The sequence below is a fragment of the Helianthus annuus genome, chromosome 6, assembly GCF_002127325.2.
Source record: "Helianthus annuus cultivar XRQ/B chromosome 6, HanXRQr2.0-SUNRISE, whole genome shotgun sequence".
Classification (NCBI taxonomy): domain Eukaryota; kingdom Viridiplantae; phylum Streptophyta; class Magnoliopsida; order Asterales; family Asteraceae; genus Helianthus; species Helianthus annuus.
In genome coordinates, this window is record NC_035438.2 from 102,218,839 (window position 1) to 102,236,536 (window position 17,698).

At 37.2% G+C, this 17,698-nt stretch overlaps 1 protein-coding gene and 1 long non-coding RNA gene across 3 annotated transcripts; both read left to right on the forward strand.

The window, feature by feature from the left end:
- The first annotated feature begins 6,710 nt into the window (after window positions 1-6,710).
- Window positions 6,711-9,790, forward strand: LOC110912680 (transcription initiation factor TFIID subunit 6). Of its 2 annotated transcripts, none has more exons than XM_022157461.2 (12): window positions 6,711-7,013; window positions 7,086-7,172; window positions 7,269-7,370; window positions 7,446-7,554; window positions 7,628-7,719; window positions 7,796-7,933; window positions 8,032-8,127; window positions 8,195-8,319; window positions 8,732-8,864; window positions 8,975-9,100; window positions 9,173-9,287; window positions 9,363-9,790. In XM_022157461.2, the coding sequence occupies exons 1-12, from the start codon at window positions 6,888-6,890 to the stop codon at window positions 9,698-9,700; spliced, it is 1,587 nt and encodes a 528-aa protein (XP_022013153.1). In that variant the 5' UTR covers window positions 6,711-6,887; the 3' UTR covers window positions 9,701-9,790. The 2 variants fall into 2 exon arrangements, with proteins under 2 accessions (XP_022013153.1, XP_022013152.1); XM_022157460.2 differs by having other exon boundaries at window positions 6,730-7,013; window positions 7,266-7,370.
- Window positions 9,791-12,429: 2,639 nt separating this feature from the next.
- LOC118479795 lies at window positions 12,430-17,164 on the forward strand. The gene is made up of 2 exons (XR_004860850.1): window positions 12,430-12,970; window positions 14,273-17,164. It is a non-coding gene; the product is annotated as an uncharacterized LOC118479795 (long non-coding RNA).
- The last annotated feature ends 534 nt before the right edge of the window (window positions 17,165-17,698 follow it).

The following is a 17,698-nucleotide window of genomic DNA, read 5'->3' on the forward strand; positions in this document are numbered from 1 at the left end:
TCAGATTCGAAGATTACCTCTTGCCTAGTTAATGCATTACTCGGTCAGTGTTATCTCCCTAGTATTAATCATGGATTGATTGTCTCTTGCTACGTGTAGATTTGTTTGATTTAGGGTGACTATTAGATATATCGATGTTAATAACCATGCGTTCTATGGTGGGTTAGATCTAATATTAATAGAACTCGGAATTATGAATGGTATACAATCTGTGATCTTGTTGAGTGCCGATAATCATTGACTGTATTGGTGATTATGTGATTAGATTAGGGTTGCATGGTTTTATAATGAGGATAACCTTGCACAGGGAAGTGGGCGGCCATGTGTGTTGTCTCAATCAAATCAGACAAAGTGGAAAATTCTAATAATATTGTCAGTAACTTAGAAGACTTCCTATGCATGATGTCACATATTAATTAGGTGGCTTATTATTTTGATATGTAAGAAATCTGTGTGCGATGCCTTGATTTTTTGAATGGATTAATGTTTATAATTTCAACCATATGTATTGCAATCTGAATGTATTTATAGTGTGTATTGGAATGGTTTAGGGTTGGGTTATACAAATGGGTATTGGACTCCTGGGTACAAAAATAAACCGGGCTGCACGTGTAGGGGGTAGTTGGGCCTGAAGGTGTTGGGCTGCATTTGGAAGCAGCAGGCTAATCATTGGGCGAGTTGATGTAAGCTGAAAATGTATTAGACTTGTGGGCCGAGTACAAAATGATTCTTGTGTATGCACGGTTAGGATAGAGTAGATTGATTAAGGTAATAGTAATAATTGTTGAGGTGATTCTAATCAAATGGTTGTAGAAAGGACATGTTGTTCAATATTTGCTTTGATTTCATTATACCGTTATTGTTGATGATAATGGTGTTATGTATTAGATAAATAGATCACATGTATTGTGTATGGTAGCATGGTAACTATTCTATGAAAATTCACAACATATTAGAGTGGGCTGAAACACTTGTGTGAGTAATAATTGAGTTGCATGTTAACTGACTTGAGTCTTATTCTCTTGTGATTGGCAAACTCGTTAAATGTAATAAAATAAAACGTACGTGTACGACCCTAACTTGCAATGTGAATGTGTGTCGGTATTGATACTACATGTTTGGTCGTTGTTGCTTGAGCAATACGTGTGTCTATATACGAGGATTCTGAATTCATGAAACTGACTGTATCTGGTAACTACGATAGGGTTTGATGGACCAACTATTTAACGAGCATTTAGCTTAACCGAGCAAACCGAAGGTGAGTTCACTACATTCGAGCATGCGTCCCAGTGGTTGGGGACAATCGGTGGTTTGGGTAAAAACGGGTATATTGGTTAATATTCTCACCTATCATTCTTGTAAGTCCCTTATTATGTTACCTGGAAGGTAACGGGTATTAGTTGGTAGCGCTACTTAGGTTTGGCACCCTCACACCGCTCCTAGATAGGACGGATGTGAACTAATGACCCAGTCGTGGCCCAGTACTAGATAGGAGTACGTGGGAAGGGCAGTCATGTATTTCAGGAGCCGTCTTGTTCGGAATTGAGATACTAACAATATTACTTGCATTGGTTATTGAACTGTTTTACATTCAACTGGTAACAAACGTCTTCTTAAACTGTGGACTCGCCAGCTTTGTCTGATACACTTGTTACATGCTCGCAGGTCGTTAGGTATCTTGGAACAGGAACTTGCTGGCTGGAGGGCATGAGTGGTCATGGTTCACCCCGATTGGTTTTATTTATTGAACATTGGTTCTTACATTTGTTGGAAAATGTTTATATTGTGATACGTTAACGCTTCCGCTGAATTTGCTTGTTTCGAATAACTTATGTTTGGATTTTAATATTAAATGATGAAAGTTTATTTTAAACTTATGGATTCAATGTAATTGGTGGCTCGTTGCTAGTGGGTCACACGCCTAACAGGGATACTCCCTAGGTGGTATTTTGAGGGTGTGACAGTCATCATCATCATCATCATCATGATCATTATCATTATCATTATCATGATCATTATGATTATGATTATGATTTTGATTATGATTTTGATTATTATTATTATCATTATTATCATTATTAGTATTAGTATTAGTAGTATTATTATTATTAGTATTAGTATTAGTAGTATTATTAGTATTAGTATTAGTATTAGTATTAGTATTAGTATTAGTATTAGTATTAGTATTAGTATTAGTATTAGTATTAGTATTAGTATTAGTATTAGTATTAGTATTAGTATTAGTATTAGTATTAGTATTAGTATTAGTATTAGTATTAGTATTAGTATTAGTATTAGTATTAGTATTAGTATTAGTATTAGTATTAGTATTAGTATTAGTATTATTATTATTATTATTATTATTATTATTATTATTATTATTATTATTAGTATTAGTTTTATTATTAGTATTAGTTTTAGTATTAGTATTAGTATTAGTATTAGTATTAGTATTAGTATTAGTATTAGTATTAGTATTAGTATTAGTATTAGTATTAGTATTAGTATTAGTATTAGTATTAGTATTAGTATTAGTATTAGTATTAGTATTAGTATTAGTATTAGTATTAGTATTAGTATTAGTATTAGTATTAGTATTAGTATTAGTATTAGTATTAGTATTAGTATTAGTATTAGTATTAGTATTAGTATTAGTATTAGTATTAGTATTAGTATTAGTATTAGTATTAGTATTAGTATTAGTATTAGTATTAGTATTAGTATTAGTATTAGTATTAGTATTAGTATTAGTATTAGTATTAGTATTAGTATTAGTATTAGTATTAGTATTAGTATTAGTATTAGTATTAGTATTAGTATTAGTATTAGTATTAGTATTAGTATTAGTATTAGTATTAGTATTAGTATTAGTATTAGTATTAGTATTAGTATTAGTATTAGTATTAGTATTAGTATTAGTATTAGTATTAGTATTAGTATTAGTATTAGTATTGTTATTGCACCGAGCACCGAGGTTATGACAATACTTAGACGACTTTACTACGTGTGCGGGTAGCGTAACACACCAAATATGTGACAACCCGAACTTTCAAGGTCTTTCCTTGACACGTTACTTGCTTCACACCAGTGTCTTCATAATTGTGTTTGCATTGTAAAAATTGTGCACGTTTGATATGTGATTAATATACTTTGTTAATGTGTTATTGTATTAATGCATTGTTAGGTTATAATGATTGGTGTATTGCTCATTGACTGATACAAGAAACGGTAAGTATTACTCATTGTATAATGCATGGCAAACATCACACATGATGACTTTCGTCACCCACACACACACACGACGAAACATGGTGACTTTCGTCACTCATGTTGTTTCGTCGCCACAACAGGCCTCGACCCAAAGTGGTTTCGGCCCAACCTCCTTATATTAAAACCCCTTGTATTCAGTTGCACGTAGAACACACAAAACCCTAATACTCTCACTCCTTCCCTAATTTGCGACGGCAGACACCCCCTCTCTTTGTCGAAGCTTTTTGCAGATCAGAAGATCTCCTTTTCATGCACCCTCTATTTCGTGGTATGTGTGTTGATCCTAAATCCTACGTTGATCGTCTTTGTGACTGTGGATTGTGTTATACTTATTGATGTTATTGTGTTACCCATGAAACTAAATTAGAATGTAGGGTTGCTTGTTAGTATAAACCTGATAAATTGATATGTGATGATTCAAACTTGTATAATGTTGAGTGATTGCTGAGTCGCAATATGTTTCGGTTTGTGTTGAACAAGGATCTTGAACGATTACAAAAGTATGTGATTAATAGGCATAATCGTAGAATGATTTATGCTTGTTGAAATTGTGGAAATTGTTAACTGTCGGTTACGTGAACCAGAGGGAGTTTCGTCGAAGCTGGTGGCGACGAAACATGGGGGTTTCGTCGGAGTTTCGTCAGAACTTGTGATGACGAAACACGGGGGTTTCGTCGGAGTCGGTAAAGACGAAACATGGGAGTTTCGTCGTATATTATTGAGTTATTGCATGTTGTTTGGGCTTCGATGGGTCACATGCACACACATGCACACTTTCTGAATTTGGTACTGGGCCGCACCAAGTTTGGATTATCGGGATGGGCTGATTAAGTTGTTGCTTGTCTTGTATGCTAGTGATACGAGATTGTAGGTAGCCCACATGAATATTGTGAATTAAGTGATGACTTTATGATTTACAATCGGTTGAATAATAACTGTTAACGGTAGTGGACCCGGTTATAATCGGTTGGTTTGGGTATTAAGGGAATGGGCCACAAGCAAATCATAATGGGTATAATATTATCACAGGCCACACCAAGCCTAGGTGAAATGTTAACTTGTGAATTATTAACTTGATTACTTGACGTGTTCTTGTGTTGAAGAGTTAAGTGCTAAATGTCTTGTAAATATGAGACCATGAGATGAATCCCCTTATGAACCGAGTTCGTGCTAAGTGATTATTTGTTGACACTAGGTTGATAGATTAACTATTATGACACGAATTACACGTGTGCTACATGTAACTTAATAGCGTGTTATGTGAATAGGGGATGCATGAACTACTTGTACGTGTAGTATGTGGAATATGTGCACCCGAAACTGATTGTGTCGGTAACCATGTTAGGACGTGTTTGATCAACTGGGAAACAAGTAGATAATCTTACCGAGCAAATCGAGGTGAGTTCACACTTTCTATAAGACATGGGATTCCCGGTGGTTTGGGAATGGGTTAAGAAACTAAAACGGAACCTGCATATTCTCCTTGGGTAGAATATGTACCTCCATCCTCGTTGGGAGGGAAGACAACATTAAACTTGCGTATTCTCCTTGGGTAGATTACGTACCTCCGTCCTCCATAGGAAGGACAACAACATATAACTTACTAGACAAAACTCTATCATGAAGTCCCTCATTTTTTATATCGACTTAATCGCCGGGCCAATGGCGAGCGGGTCATTAGTTAAATAGCGCTATTAGGTTTTACAAGCCTCACACCGTGCTACAGAGGACGGGAGTGGACTAATGGATCTGGGCACTTAGTCAATGATGATAGACATTGACGTAGGGCACAACATACTCCAGTCAGTTGTCGATATGGTAACGAGTCTAGTGGTTACACGGGGTATACCCCACTGGTTATGGTTTGGGAAACAATAAATTGGATAACTCATGGTTTTTGATTGAACAGTGATTATTTGTTGACACTAGGTTGATAGATTAACTATTATGACACGAATTACACGTGTGTGCTACATGTAACTTAATGGCGTGTTATGTGAATAGGGGATGCATGAACTACTTGTACGTGTAGTATGTGGAATATGTGCACCCGAAACTGATTGTGTCGGTAACCATGTTAGGACGTGTTTGATCAACTGGGAAACAAGTAGATAATCTTACCGAGCAAACCGAGGTGAGTTCACACTTTCTATAAGGCATGGGATTCCCGGTGGTTTGGGAATGGGTTAAGAAACTAAAACGGAACTTGCATATTCTCCTTGGGTAGAATATGTACCTCCATCCTCGTTGGGAGGGATGACAACATTAAACTTGCGTATTCTCCTTGGGTAGATTGCGTACCTCCGTCCTCCATAGGAAGGACACCAACATATAACTTACTAGACAAAACTCTATCATGAAGTCCCTCATTTTTTTATATCGACTTAATCGCCGGGCCAATGGCGAGCGGGTCATTAGTTAAATAGCGCTATTAGGTTTTACAAGCCTCACACCGTGCTGCAGAGGACGGGAGTGGACTAATGGATCTAGGCACTTAGTCAATGATGATAGACATTGACGTAGGGCACAACATACTCCAGTCAGTTGTCGATATGGTAACGAGTCTAGTGGTTACACGGGGTAGCCCCCACTGGTTATGGTTTGGGAAACAATGAATTGGATAACTCATGGTTTTTGATTGAACTCGTGGTTTTTGGAACAACTTTAAAATGGACAACCAACTGTGAACTTGCTCAACTTTGTTGTTGACTCGTTGTTACATGCCTTGCAGGCCCTTCGGTGCATATTGTTGGAACTTGCTGTCTTGGAGGCTGGAGTGGTCATGGGACGAGATACATGGAAATCTCAATACAAACTTACTGGTTTATGTATACATAGTTTACGAAACACTTAACAAATGAGTTATGCTTCCGCTGTATTCAAGGAATGATATGTAATGTTTGTAACACTTTACGTTAATGAATGAAAGTTTTCTTTAATTATATTTATAAGTTCAACGTGATTGGTGGCTTGGATCCTGGTATGTCACATGCCTCGCGGTGATTCCGCATGTGGTATTTTGGGGGTGTGACAGAATAGCCTTCACATTGCGCGAGGGAATCGTAGCATGTTTGAGTCTAGTTACCTATCTACAATTATCTATTAATTAACTATCTATAATTTATCAAATTTTCTACCCCTCACACATTTACTATTCATTTTGGTTTTACGTTTCTTTACTTTTAACCTCATGCTTTTCAAGCTTTACAAACTTATCATAAATTCTTTTCCATTTTTAATCTCAGTACTTTTCTACTTTCAAACTTTGGGCCTTATAATTTTAACGTCGCAACGCGTGGGTACTAAGTCGACTTAGTTTTTTCTATGTTTTATGTTTCGCTCTATCTTTTATGAATTAGCACGTTCTAACGCGAGTGCATAATTTAACGTTTTTATGTAAATTTTTTTATTTAAAGGTTCGGTCGTAAACCTCGAGTGCTAAATAGTAGTATTTTTAAAAGTGCATAAAGAGACCGACGGGTGGGCCGTTCCTGTGCTCTGGTCGGATCCCCAAATCGAAATATACCCAAATTGAATTTCCCCAAAAGCGAGAGGCAGATTTTGTTGGAGAAAGAAAGGATCTGCTGCAGGGGAATTGAAGGAAGGAAGGAAGGAAGATGAGCGTGGTAGAGAAAGAAAGCATTGAAGTCATCGCACAAAGCATCGGCGTGACCAATTTATCCCCCGATGTCTTGCCTTCTCTCGCCGCCGATATCGAATACCGAGTTCGCGAGATCATGCAGGTTTTACCTTTTTCTAAATTATTCATTGATTGATAATCAGTGCGTGCTAGTTTTGAATTTGCTTGGTTGCAGGAGGCTATAAAATGTATGCATCATGCAAAGCGGACTGCTATGATTTCAGATGATGTTGATAGTGCTCTCGAATTAAGAAAAATGGAGGTAGGTGTTGAAAACTCTAGGTAATGATTACAATTTTACTTGCAGCTTCAACGGCTGTGCATCTACCTAGTCTCATCTTTTACCTTGTCTCAGCAGCCCATATATGTTGCTGCATCTGGGAATTCTTTGCGATTCAAAAGAGCCACCAGGAGTAGGGATTTGTTCTATGTTGAGGACAAGGATCTTGAATTTAGAGAGGTAGGTACTCATGTGTTGTTTTCTTTTTTAAAAGAAATTCAAGATTGATTCATATGTTTTGCTTAACAATCTCAGGTGATTGAAGCCCCTCTTCCAAAAGCCCCTCTAGATACCACAGTCGTCAATCACTGGCTGGCTATTGAAGGGGTACAACCTGCTATTCCTGAAAATGCTCCACTTGAAGGTGTCCTATCCCGAACCTTATCATATTCTTTCTATGAATTAACTATTGAAGTCCGTTGTCACTTTGTGTGCAGTGCTCGTAGCCCCGTATGACAATAGGAAACCTGATTGCAAGGAAGACGACATTAAAACTCCTGTCAAACATGTGCTCTCGATAGAGCTTCAGGTATTGTTGTTGTTGTTGTCATCAACACATGATCCCGCCCTGTGTTGTAACTTGCAGCTTTTTGGTTATGGTGCAGCTTTACTTTGAAAAGATAACGGACCTCACCGTAAGTCGATCAAACTCAGTTATTTTCAACAAAGCGCTCTTGAGCTTGGCGACTGATGCAGGGCTCCATCCTTTGGTTCCTTATTTCATATATTTTGTTGCTGAAGAGGTACTTGTTTTGCAATTTTTACATCGTTTTATTGTGCATCTATCCGTCTTTAAAGCAAGGTCTTAACCACGATGGCTCATAACTGATGATGATTTCAGGTGACTCGTAATTTAAACAACTTCCAACTTCTTTTTGCTTTAATGCGCCTTGTGAGGAGTCTTCTACAGAATCCATACCTGCACATTGAACCATATGTAAGTATAGTTGAGGTCGTGTGTTGAAAGGCTTTGCTTGCAGTATCTAATTGCTTCTTGTTTTCAGCTGCACCAACTGATGCCGTCTGTCATGACATGCCTCGTTGCAAAAAGCTTGGGGAATAAGTTAACTGATAACCACTGGGAACTTAGAAACTTTACAGCTAATCTGGTGGCTTTAATATTCAGAAGGTATGCATACTTTTTATGTATTATACAATTCCATTCAAAAGCATATGTGTATTTTATAAGGTAGCGTTCGTTTCATGGAATGGAATGGAATGGAATTAGGAAGTTTTTCTTTGTAAAATTGATCTTGGTTGGGGAAGGGAGGAATTTGAAATCCCATGAATTTCTCTAATCAATGAAATTTGTGACTATTTCAACATTCCTTAGAAATCCTTCACTCTAATGAAGGAATGGAATGGAATGTTGAAATAGTCACAAATTTCATTGATTAAAGAAATTCATGGGATTTCAAATTCCTCCCTCCCCCAACCAAGATCAATTTTACAAAGAAAAACTTTCTAATTCCATTCCATTCCATTCCATGAAACGAACGCTACCTAAATATCTGACAGGTGTGCGTAAACTGATGGTATAGGTTTGGGTATGGCTATCATAATCTCCAATTACGTGTGACTAGGACTCTTCTTCATTCTTTTTTGGATCCAGCAAAAGCATTTCCCCAGAATTATGGTGCTATAAAAGGGATGACTGCCATCGGACCGCAAGTGGTATCCTTTTTTGTTTTCCCTTTCTACTACTGTATGGGGGTCACAGTATATACCATACTGCACACTATCGGTTTCAGCTCATTTAATTCTGATTTTTCTCTTTGTCATAGGTTCGTATGCTTTTGCTACCGAATCTTGACCCGTATCTACAATATATAGAACCAGAAATGCAACTAGAGAAGCAAAAAAATGAGAGCAGGAGACATGAGGCATGGCGAGTGCATGGGGCCTTAACGGTAACTTTTGTTTTACTGCAGTTTTGGTTTATGTTTCTGCTTATATTGGTGGTAAGGTAATACTATTTGCAGTGTGCAGCCGGTTTATGCATTTACCATCAACTTAAGATGATTCCCAATTTATTATCTCCACCTCTACATAATAGCACTTGGAAGAGAAATGGGAAACTCGGGATAGCAAACCCAAGTATGGCTTCTTTTGTGATATTATGAAACCTATGATTGTGAAGTTTTTGCTCATTTATTTTTGTGTTTATCAAAGACAAACGGAAGGCGACGGGCATGATGGATCAGCCACTTAAAAAAGTAGCAACACCTGAGGGGTCGCATTTGGTTAAGGTAGAGATGCAAGGAGGCAGCAGTGGGTTTTCAATAACGCGTGGGGGCTCGGATACTGGGTTACCAAGGTTTTTACCGAATGACAACATGCCAGGTGGTGGGAGAAGGGATAGGTTCGGTCAAATGTCTTCGGTGGCTGTGTCCCGAGCATGGAAAAAGGAGACGAATGCTGGACACTTGCTTCCCAAACTATATGATCTTTTTGGTGAAAGCATGTTTCCTTTTGTACCTTCACCAGAATTGTGCAACTTTCACTTGTAATTGTTGTTAGGTAATAAATAAATATGAAATGTAATGCATCACAATTTGAAACGTATTCTTAATTTTCAATCTTCAACTCCTTTCCTTGCATCACCAGGAACTAGAAAAAGTGGGGTATTTGTATTTCATCAGCAATATCCAGAAAACATACAATCAGAACCTGTACCAGCATAAGATAACACTAAACAAAATAAAAATGAAAAAGAAAAGCAATAAAAAAGGGGAAAATTGGTGGGGTTAACAGGGCTCAAACCCGGGAGGGAAAGATATGAGCTACTAGTAGACTAACAATATTTTTGTATTTAATTCCCTGCAATAATTCTTTAACATGCACAATAAAACCTGGCTAACAAAAAAAAAGTGGTCCAATCACCACGTGACACGAGGTAAAACCCGGCAAAACCAATCAATGGTGAATTAGAACTCTTCATATGACATCTGTGAAAAAACCAGGTATACCCTAATCGATACGCATGGCTTACACGACTAACAAAACAACATTCATTGTGTCGTGGACGAATCCGAGGACATGTTATAGCTAACATACGAACCTTGGTAATTAACACAGTAATATTGGTGCCCTAGAATGCAGAAAACAAGTTAAACGGAAGAATTCCGGTTGACAACACATTGACGATTTAAACACGACCGTATGTGCCGTAAACGATTCTGAGGGTACGGAATTACGTAAACATGATCCTTAGACTATAACATAGGGATTTGGTGGCCTTAACATGTAGCAAACACGTTAAACGAAACAATTTCAGTTAACAGAACGCCTTCGATTTTAACGCACAATGTATCATCCAAACATGCATTGCATCATCCGTCAAGCCTAAAAAGACATACAAAACATTAACTTAAGATATCTTAAGCATAAATGTAAAAGCGTTCGGGTTTTCGTTAATGTCACACCCCAACCGATGGCGGAAACATCGGAGTGAGACGAAAAAGATTGCTCATTGCACACAACACTAAAAGTGCAATAGAATTAACATAATCTGATTTCATTTCATTTCAAAAGCCGGATTACAATACAAGAGATTCAAGTACAACATAATTCAATACAGCAAAACAAGGTACAACATAGCGTAGTACAAAATTGATACAACAATTATAATCTATGGTTTCTAGATGTGTATCTAAGGCCTCGTCACTACGCCCGTTTTATCATCAGCATCATCCTGCAATATGTTATAAAATATAGATCAACACACAAGGCATTGGCGAGTATACAAGTTTTTGATACATAGCATAAGTAACTAAGTTTAAACGAATCCACATGGCAAACTAGTTATTCAAGATAAACAATAAACTGGCATGTGAACAAACTAGTCAACCCAAAGTTTAACGTAAGAAAAGATCTTAACATGACCCAACGTTCACAGGTGGTGCGTTACTCCTACAGCGCTATACATGTTAAGGGTAGGCTCGTACGAAGTTAATGACAAGTTCAACACAAAACGTACAAACCCAGATCAAAGTATCAAGTATAACGTATGCATGCATGTATTGGATTGTTCGTGCATTTTCTATAAAAGTCTAAGTGTAAGTTTATAAGATAACATATTGCACCCAAAGTGTAAAAAATGAAAAAAAGGGTGTTCGAGTATACTCACAGTTTTGCTAATTCTTCGTTAGAATTCCTGTGAGCAATAGTTTTGGCAGGAGTAGGTGGACGTAGTACAGGAACACCGAGGTTATTCTACCCCGCGAGCAAAGGGATGATGGAATTAGTAAAGGAACACCGAGGTTACCCTACAGGGCAAACGAAGGTGTGAGTCGGAGTTGGAGGATTAAGTTACAACATTTAAATACTTAGTATAATATGAAAGTAATTAAGTAAAGATAAACAGAAAGCGTAGTCGGTTCGTGCACTTGTCCCGACACTGATTGTTCTATGGTTTTACGGGTCCAAGCTTGCTCGACAGGATCATTTATAAGGAACACAAAACCAGAATGATGAGAATGGAAATACGAACAGTTCGTACGAGTGTGTCTGGGACGGATTTGCCATTCGTACGTATGGGACTGTTGGTCAAAAGATTCTCGTTTTTGAACATTTTAACTATTAAACAGTTATGTTCGTGATTCCGTTTTAGTCTATTAGTTATGCTATTAATATATTATCAGTCAAGTATGTTCACAAGTTTCATAGAAGTTATGTATGGAGGTTTTAACCTCGTTACTGATCACCAAAGCTGTAACACCCCAGTGTTTTGAAAGTCAAAGTCAAAGTCAAGATTGAAGTCAAAGGAGGAAAAGATCGCTAACTTGCAATCTGTCTCTCCTTGCTCAATCCCTGTTTTGACTTTTTTGACTGTAGTTAATCTATTTTATGATTTTACGTTAGTTGTATTATGTGGAGTAATTAATTACAATCGAAGTAATCGACTTGTTTATCACTACGAACCGCTTTACGACTGTGAATAATAGAAAGTATGCAATAAAGTTAATTAAACGCAAATCGAACTAATCTAATCAACATCGCGCTCGCAAACTCGAGTTTCGCATTTTGGTGTTTGTATTACGTGTGTGTGTGTCTTATGTGTTACTTGTGCGTGTTTATTTATGTTATATGTGGTAATTGATGTGAGGTAAAATACACATATTTGTCCCATGTAAAGTGTATTTTTTTTTTTTGTATATTTTTATTTGTTTTTATTTAGTTTAAGTGTTATTTTGAATTATTTTGTGTTTTGTTAGGTCCTGGTACAAATAGAGCGAAAACGAGTAATATGGAAATGACCAACCAGTTGGGTAGAATGGGGTGCCAGTGACCGAAGTAAAATTGCCGTATTTTTCTTGGTGCATAAAGAAAAAAAGGAATAATAGTGAGACTTGGAGGGCCGAACTGCAATTAGAGATAAGCTATTTAAAAATAGCCAACCAAAGATGGAGGACTAATCTTGTCAAGTGGTTTAAAGTTGAAATTAATTCTCAACTCATGAGAAAAAAGAAGCAGATCCATGATTCGTTGACTATGTATAATATTTGGTGACTACCTTTTAGTCTATGCAAGCCCACTTCAACTTTTTATGTGATTCGCTGCCAAGGCCCAGCTTGAAACAATTTTGGTTGACATAAAATTATGTAAGGCGGCTATTATTCGAGAGAGAGGGGAACGGGACGAACTTGGGACGCACGGAGTCGACATCAGAGGGGATTCGAAGACAAGATCAGACGCACAAAGAACATCAGTTTTGCAAGAAATCAAGTTCGGGAATCATTAGGGTCAAGTGGGAAGCTTAGAGATCAAGGAATTTACGGGTTCTACCTTACAATTTCTTTTATTTTCGAGTTTCTTGTATTTACTTCAATGAATTCTTGTTTGAAATCTTGTTTGATCGTTTTTAAGATTATGATTATCGGCTAGACTTCTTTAACTACCTAGGTAATGACAATAGTTAAATAAAGTTTGGATTTTTATTTGATTTTTGGCGTGGTTTTGGATTTTTCTTGCATTGTAAAAGCTATGGGAATTTAACTTGGTGCGTATGTGTGCTTGACGATTATTTTATCACTGTTTATTGCTTCGTATAATCCTTGGTGACGGTCTTTATCACATAATAGGGTTGTGTTAGGGTTCTTGATTTAGGTGACGGTCTTTATCACGTAATAGATCATTAATCCTTTAGGGTGAAAATCGAGTAAGTAACCTTAGAAGTAATATTCGGTAATTTAATAAAATCAAGTGTTCTGCTAAACTTGTCGCTGTGAGGCTCGAGGTTATTAATAGGTCTCGGTTTGGTTATAAGTCCTTAACATTCCATTGTCTATTAAACTAAGATTAAAACCCGTAGTTGCTTTAGACGTTCGTGCTGTGAGGTAGAGCGTCTTATATAGGCACTTTCAAGAAACTAGAGGACTGTGAGGAAATCTAGAAAACCGGTAAGCGTAACAGCCTAGGTAGTGCCACAAGAATCGCCTTGAGAGTGTTTGAGGGGCTTAGTGGTGTCTTAATAGGTTTATTATCTAAAGATCCCGGTTCCACACCACAAAACTATCGAATAGAAATCCATTCTGAGTTTAACCTGCGTCTAGCCTAGGTAGTCTTCATCGCCTCTGAGTTAAGTCTTCATCCTAATTCGCGTCTAGTTCGTCTAGTTAGTATAATTTTAATTATATTTTTAGGATTTTTAGAAACTCCCCAATCAAATAAACAATTAGTAAGTCGTGTCAGTCTAAGTCTAGATAGAGTCATTAGCGTAATTTAGTAGAGTCTCTTGGGTTCGATACTCGGACTTCCTTAGGCTATACTGCATCGATCGGTACACTTGCCGGTTGTGTGGTTTAGGGTTTAGAGAGTCTTAGTTTTATAAATTTAAAGCTTAGAGAGTCTAGTTTAGGGTAATTTTAGTTGTTTTAATTAACCCACTTTTAGCACATCAAGTTTTTGGCGCCATTGCCGGGGACTCTTGGCGATTGCGTTTATTAGCTTTGATTAGACTTAATTGAAAAATCCGTGCTAGTTGTATAGTTGTGTAATTTTTTTAGTTAGTTTTCTTTTATTCTCTCTACCTTGTTCTGCTCTTTCTACTCTCTTAATGACAGGTAATCTTATTGACCTAGATGTCTCTGATGATGAGTCTTATCCCACCGAACCGATATGGGATTTGTCAGATGAAGAGGATGAGGAAAGTGAGATGAGCTGTTTTGGGAGAGAGAATCTGCGGATGAGTTAGAGGGTTTGCCTGTAGATAAAGAAGTAGGCACGTTTGATCCGGAGGGTGACCTTGCATACTTAGAAGCTTTACTTGCAGTAAACCCAATGACGGACATCAATAAAAAAGAAGTGGTGGTGGAAAAGGAAGAACACCATAGTTGGCCCGTGGTACTGATAACGAATGCGACTAAAAAATCGAAACCACGGGAGAAGGCAAAGAAAAGAAAGAGAAAAGATGGGAAACGGAAGAGGATTGAAGGCTGGTACAAGAAGGAGCCGTTGGCGCACGATCAATATTCGCTTTACATGTCGCGCATTTGGTTCCTTCCAGGTAAGTATAAATTTTGGTGGTCTGACCCGTTAAGAATTTTCAAAATATTTTATTATTCCACCAGTAAATTTTTAACTATTTTTGAGAAACGGGTGGAATTAAATGGGTTAGACCAGGTTCAAGTCAAGGAAAAGCCTCCTGATTAAGTTCAAGTGTGGGGAGGTTTTGTAGAGTTTGTATAGAGTCGTAGTTTTTGATATTGAGTCTTAGTAGTTTTTGAGTCGTTTTTTTTTAGTCGGTACTGCTTTGGTTTTTGCTTGTTTTTGTTTATGCAGGTTTGATATGTACCACCCGTACTCAATCTCCATTCGGGTGATTTTGGAGCTGCTTAGCAGATATCAGGCATTTACTGAGCATATCAGTTAGAGTCAAAGCCGATCGCGACCGAAATGCTATACGATCGAGCTGGATTGGACAAGAGTTTTGGAGCATACGCGTTATAAAACCAGCTAAGTCCTTTCCATTTATGCCCTTAGTCTTTTTATTTCTTATTTATTTTAGTCTTTTGAGTCGGTTTCCATCCTACATTGAGGGCAATGTAGAGTATAAGTGTGGGGATGGTTAACTATCGTTTAGTGTCTAGTTAGTAGAGTCTTGAGTCATAAAACTATCGTTTAGTGTCTAGTTAGTAGAGTCTTAAAAAGTCGAAAAATACAAAAAAATTAAAAAATTTCAAAAATTCAAAAAAAAATTGAAAAAATCAGAAAATGTCTTTTGAAATAAGAAGTTTGCAAAAATAAAAACGGAAAATGATAGAAAAGTCGAGTTTTTGTTCGGGTTCAAATAATAATAATATGAGATTAATATAATTGAGCTTGTGTCTAGTTTGGGATGTGCGGGTAGGCTCGATTCGGTTCTGGGTTCCTTTGATCTTAAAATTACCAAATTGTTGGTCTACTAATGGGTTCTCATCTAGGAAAAGTGGGAAGTTGAAACCGCCAAAAATAACATAAGGGGCACCGTTATAAGTTAGAGCCGTTAGAGTTTGTGGTTTTGAAAAAAAAATAGAATAAAAAGTGAGCTAGAAACTAAATGAAAGTAGCCATTCCTATGTAGTCTGGGTTGGGGATAGTGACTCTACAGCCGGATTGCCTCTAGGGTGTGTGAAATCGACCGTGCAAAAAAAATAATAATAATAAAAATAAAAAGTAAAAAATAATAAAAAGTACCGAAACTAAGTAGTCTGTGGTTGGGGATAGCGACTCTTCAGCCGGATTGCCTCTTGTGTCGGGAAAGCACCGTCTAGACTCACGAAACAAAAAAAAAGAGAAAAAGAAAAAAAATCTGATTGTGAACTCTCTTGGCTTTGATATAAGGCGGTTGGGAATTGGTCCAGTGATCGTTCCTTTTGTCCTATAAGTTTGAGGTGGGAGTAGATGAGCTTGCAATTTCTAGTGTGAGACCCTAGGTGGATTGACCCATACTTGAACTAAATTGCATGATGAGGGCTTGGAACCGGGTTTGGGTTTAAGAGGATCAAAATACTTGCAATCGCGGCTAACACGAGTTTCGGTATTAATAAAGTAACATAAGCTTTGTCCCGGACGATTATCTTGACTATGATTCCGTTTGCATAATTCTTTTTCGGGGACGAAAAAAGGTTAAGTGTGGGGATATTTGATGTGAGGTAAAATACACATATTTGTCCCGTGTAAAGTGTATTTTTTTGTATATTTTTATTTGTTTTTATTTAGTTTAAGTGTTATTTTAAATTATTTTGTGTTTTGTCAGGTCTTGGTGCAAATGGAGCGAAAACGAGTAATATGGAAATGACCAACCAGTTGGGTAGAATGGGGTGCCAGTGACCGAAGTAAAATTGCCGTATTTTTCTTGGTGCATAAAGAAAAAAAAAAGGAATAATAGTGAGACTTGGAGGGCCGAACTGCAATTAGAGATAAGCTATTTAAAAATAGCCAACCAAAGATGGAGGACTAATCTTGTCAAGTGGTTTAAAGTTGAAATTAATTCTCAACTCATGAGAAAAAAGAAGCAGATCCATGATTCGTTGACTATGTATAATATTTGGTGACTACCTTTTAGTCTATGCAAGCCCACTTCAACTTTTTATGTGATTCGCTGCCAAGGCCCAGCTTGAAACAATTTTGGTTGACATAAAATTATATAAAGCGGCTATTATTCGAGAGAGAGGGGGAACGGGACGAACTTGGGACGCACGGAGTCGACATCAGAGGGGATTCGAAGACAAGATCAGACGCACGAAGAACATCAGTTTTGCAAGAAATCAAGTTCGGGAATCATTGGGGTCAAGTGGAAAGCTCAGAGATCAAGGAATTTACGGGTTCTATGTTACGATTTCTTTTATTTTCGAGTTTCTTGTATTTACTTCAATGAATTCTTGTTTGAAATCTTGTTTGATCGTTTTTAAGATTATGATTATCGGCTAGACTTCTTTAACTACCTAGGTAATGACAATAGTTAAATAAAGTTTGGATTTTTATTTGATTTTTGGCGTGGTTGTGGATTTTTCTTGCGTTGTAAAAGTTATGGGAATTTAACTTGGTGCGTATGTGTGCTTGACGATTATTTTATCACTGTTTATTGCTTCGTATAATCCTTGGTGATGGTCTTTATCACATAATAGGGTTGTGCTAGGGTTCTTGATTTAGGTGACGGTCTTTATCACGTAATAGATCATTAATCCTTTAGGGTGAAAATCGAGTAAGTAACCTTAGAAGTAATATTCGGTAATTTAATAAAATCAAGTGTTCTGCTAAACTTGTCGCTGTGAGGCTCGAGGTTATTAATAGGTCTCGGTTTGGTTATAAGTCCTTAACATTCCATTGTCTATTAAACCAAGATTAAAACCCGTAGTTGCTTTAGACGTTCGCGCTGTGAGGTAGAGCGTCTTATATAGGCACTTTCAAGAAACTAGAGGACTGTGAGGAAATCTAGAAAACCGGTAAGCGTAACAGCCTAGGTAGTGCCACAAGAATCGTCTTGAGAGTGTTTGAGGGGCTTAGTGGTGTCTTAATAGGTTTAG

Coding starts and splice junctions, on each gene's coding strand:
- LOC110912680 (XM_022157460.2), top strand. CDS start 6,888: ATGAGCGTGGTAGAGAAAGAAAGCATTGAAGTCATCGCACAAAGCATC. Junction 7,555..7,627: donor TGAAAATGCTCCACTTGAAG/GTGTCCTATCCC, acceptor CTTTGTGTGCAG/TGCTCGTAGCCCCGTATGAC. Junction 9,288..9,362: donor ACTCGGGATAGCAAACCCAA/GTATGGCTTCTT, acceptor TGTTTATCAAAG/ACAAACGGAAGGCGACGGGC.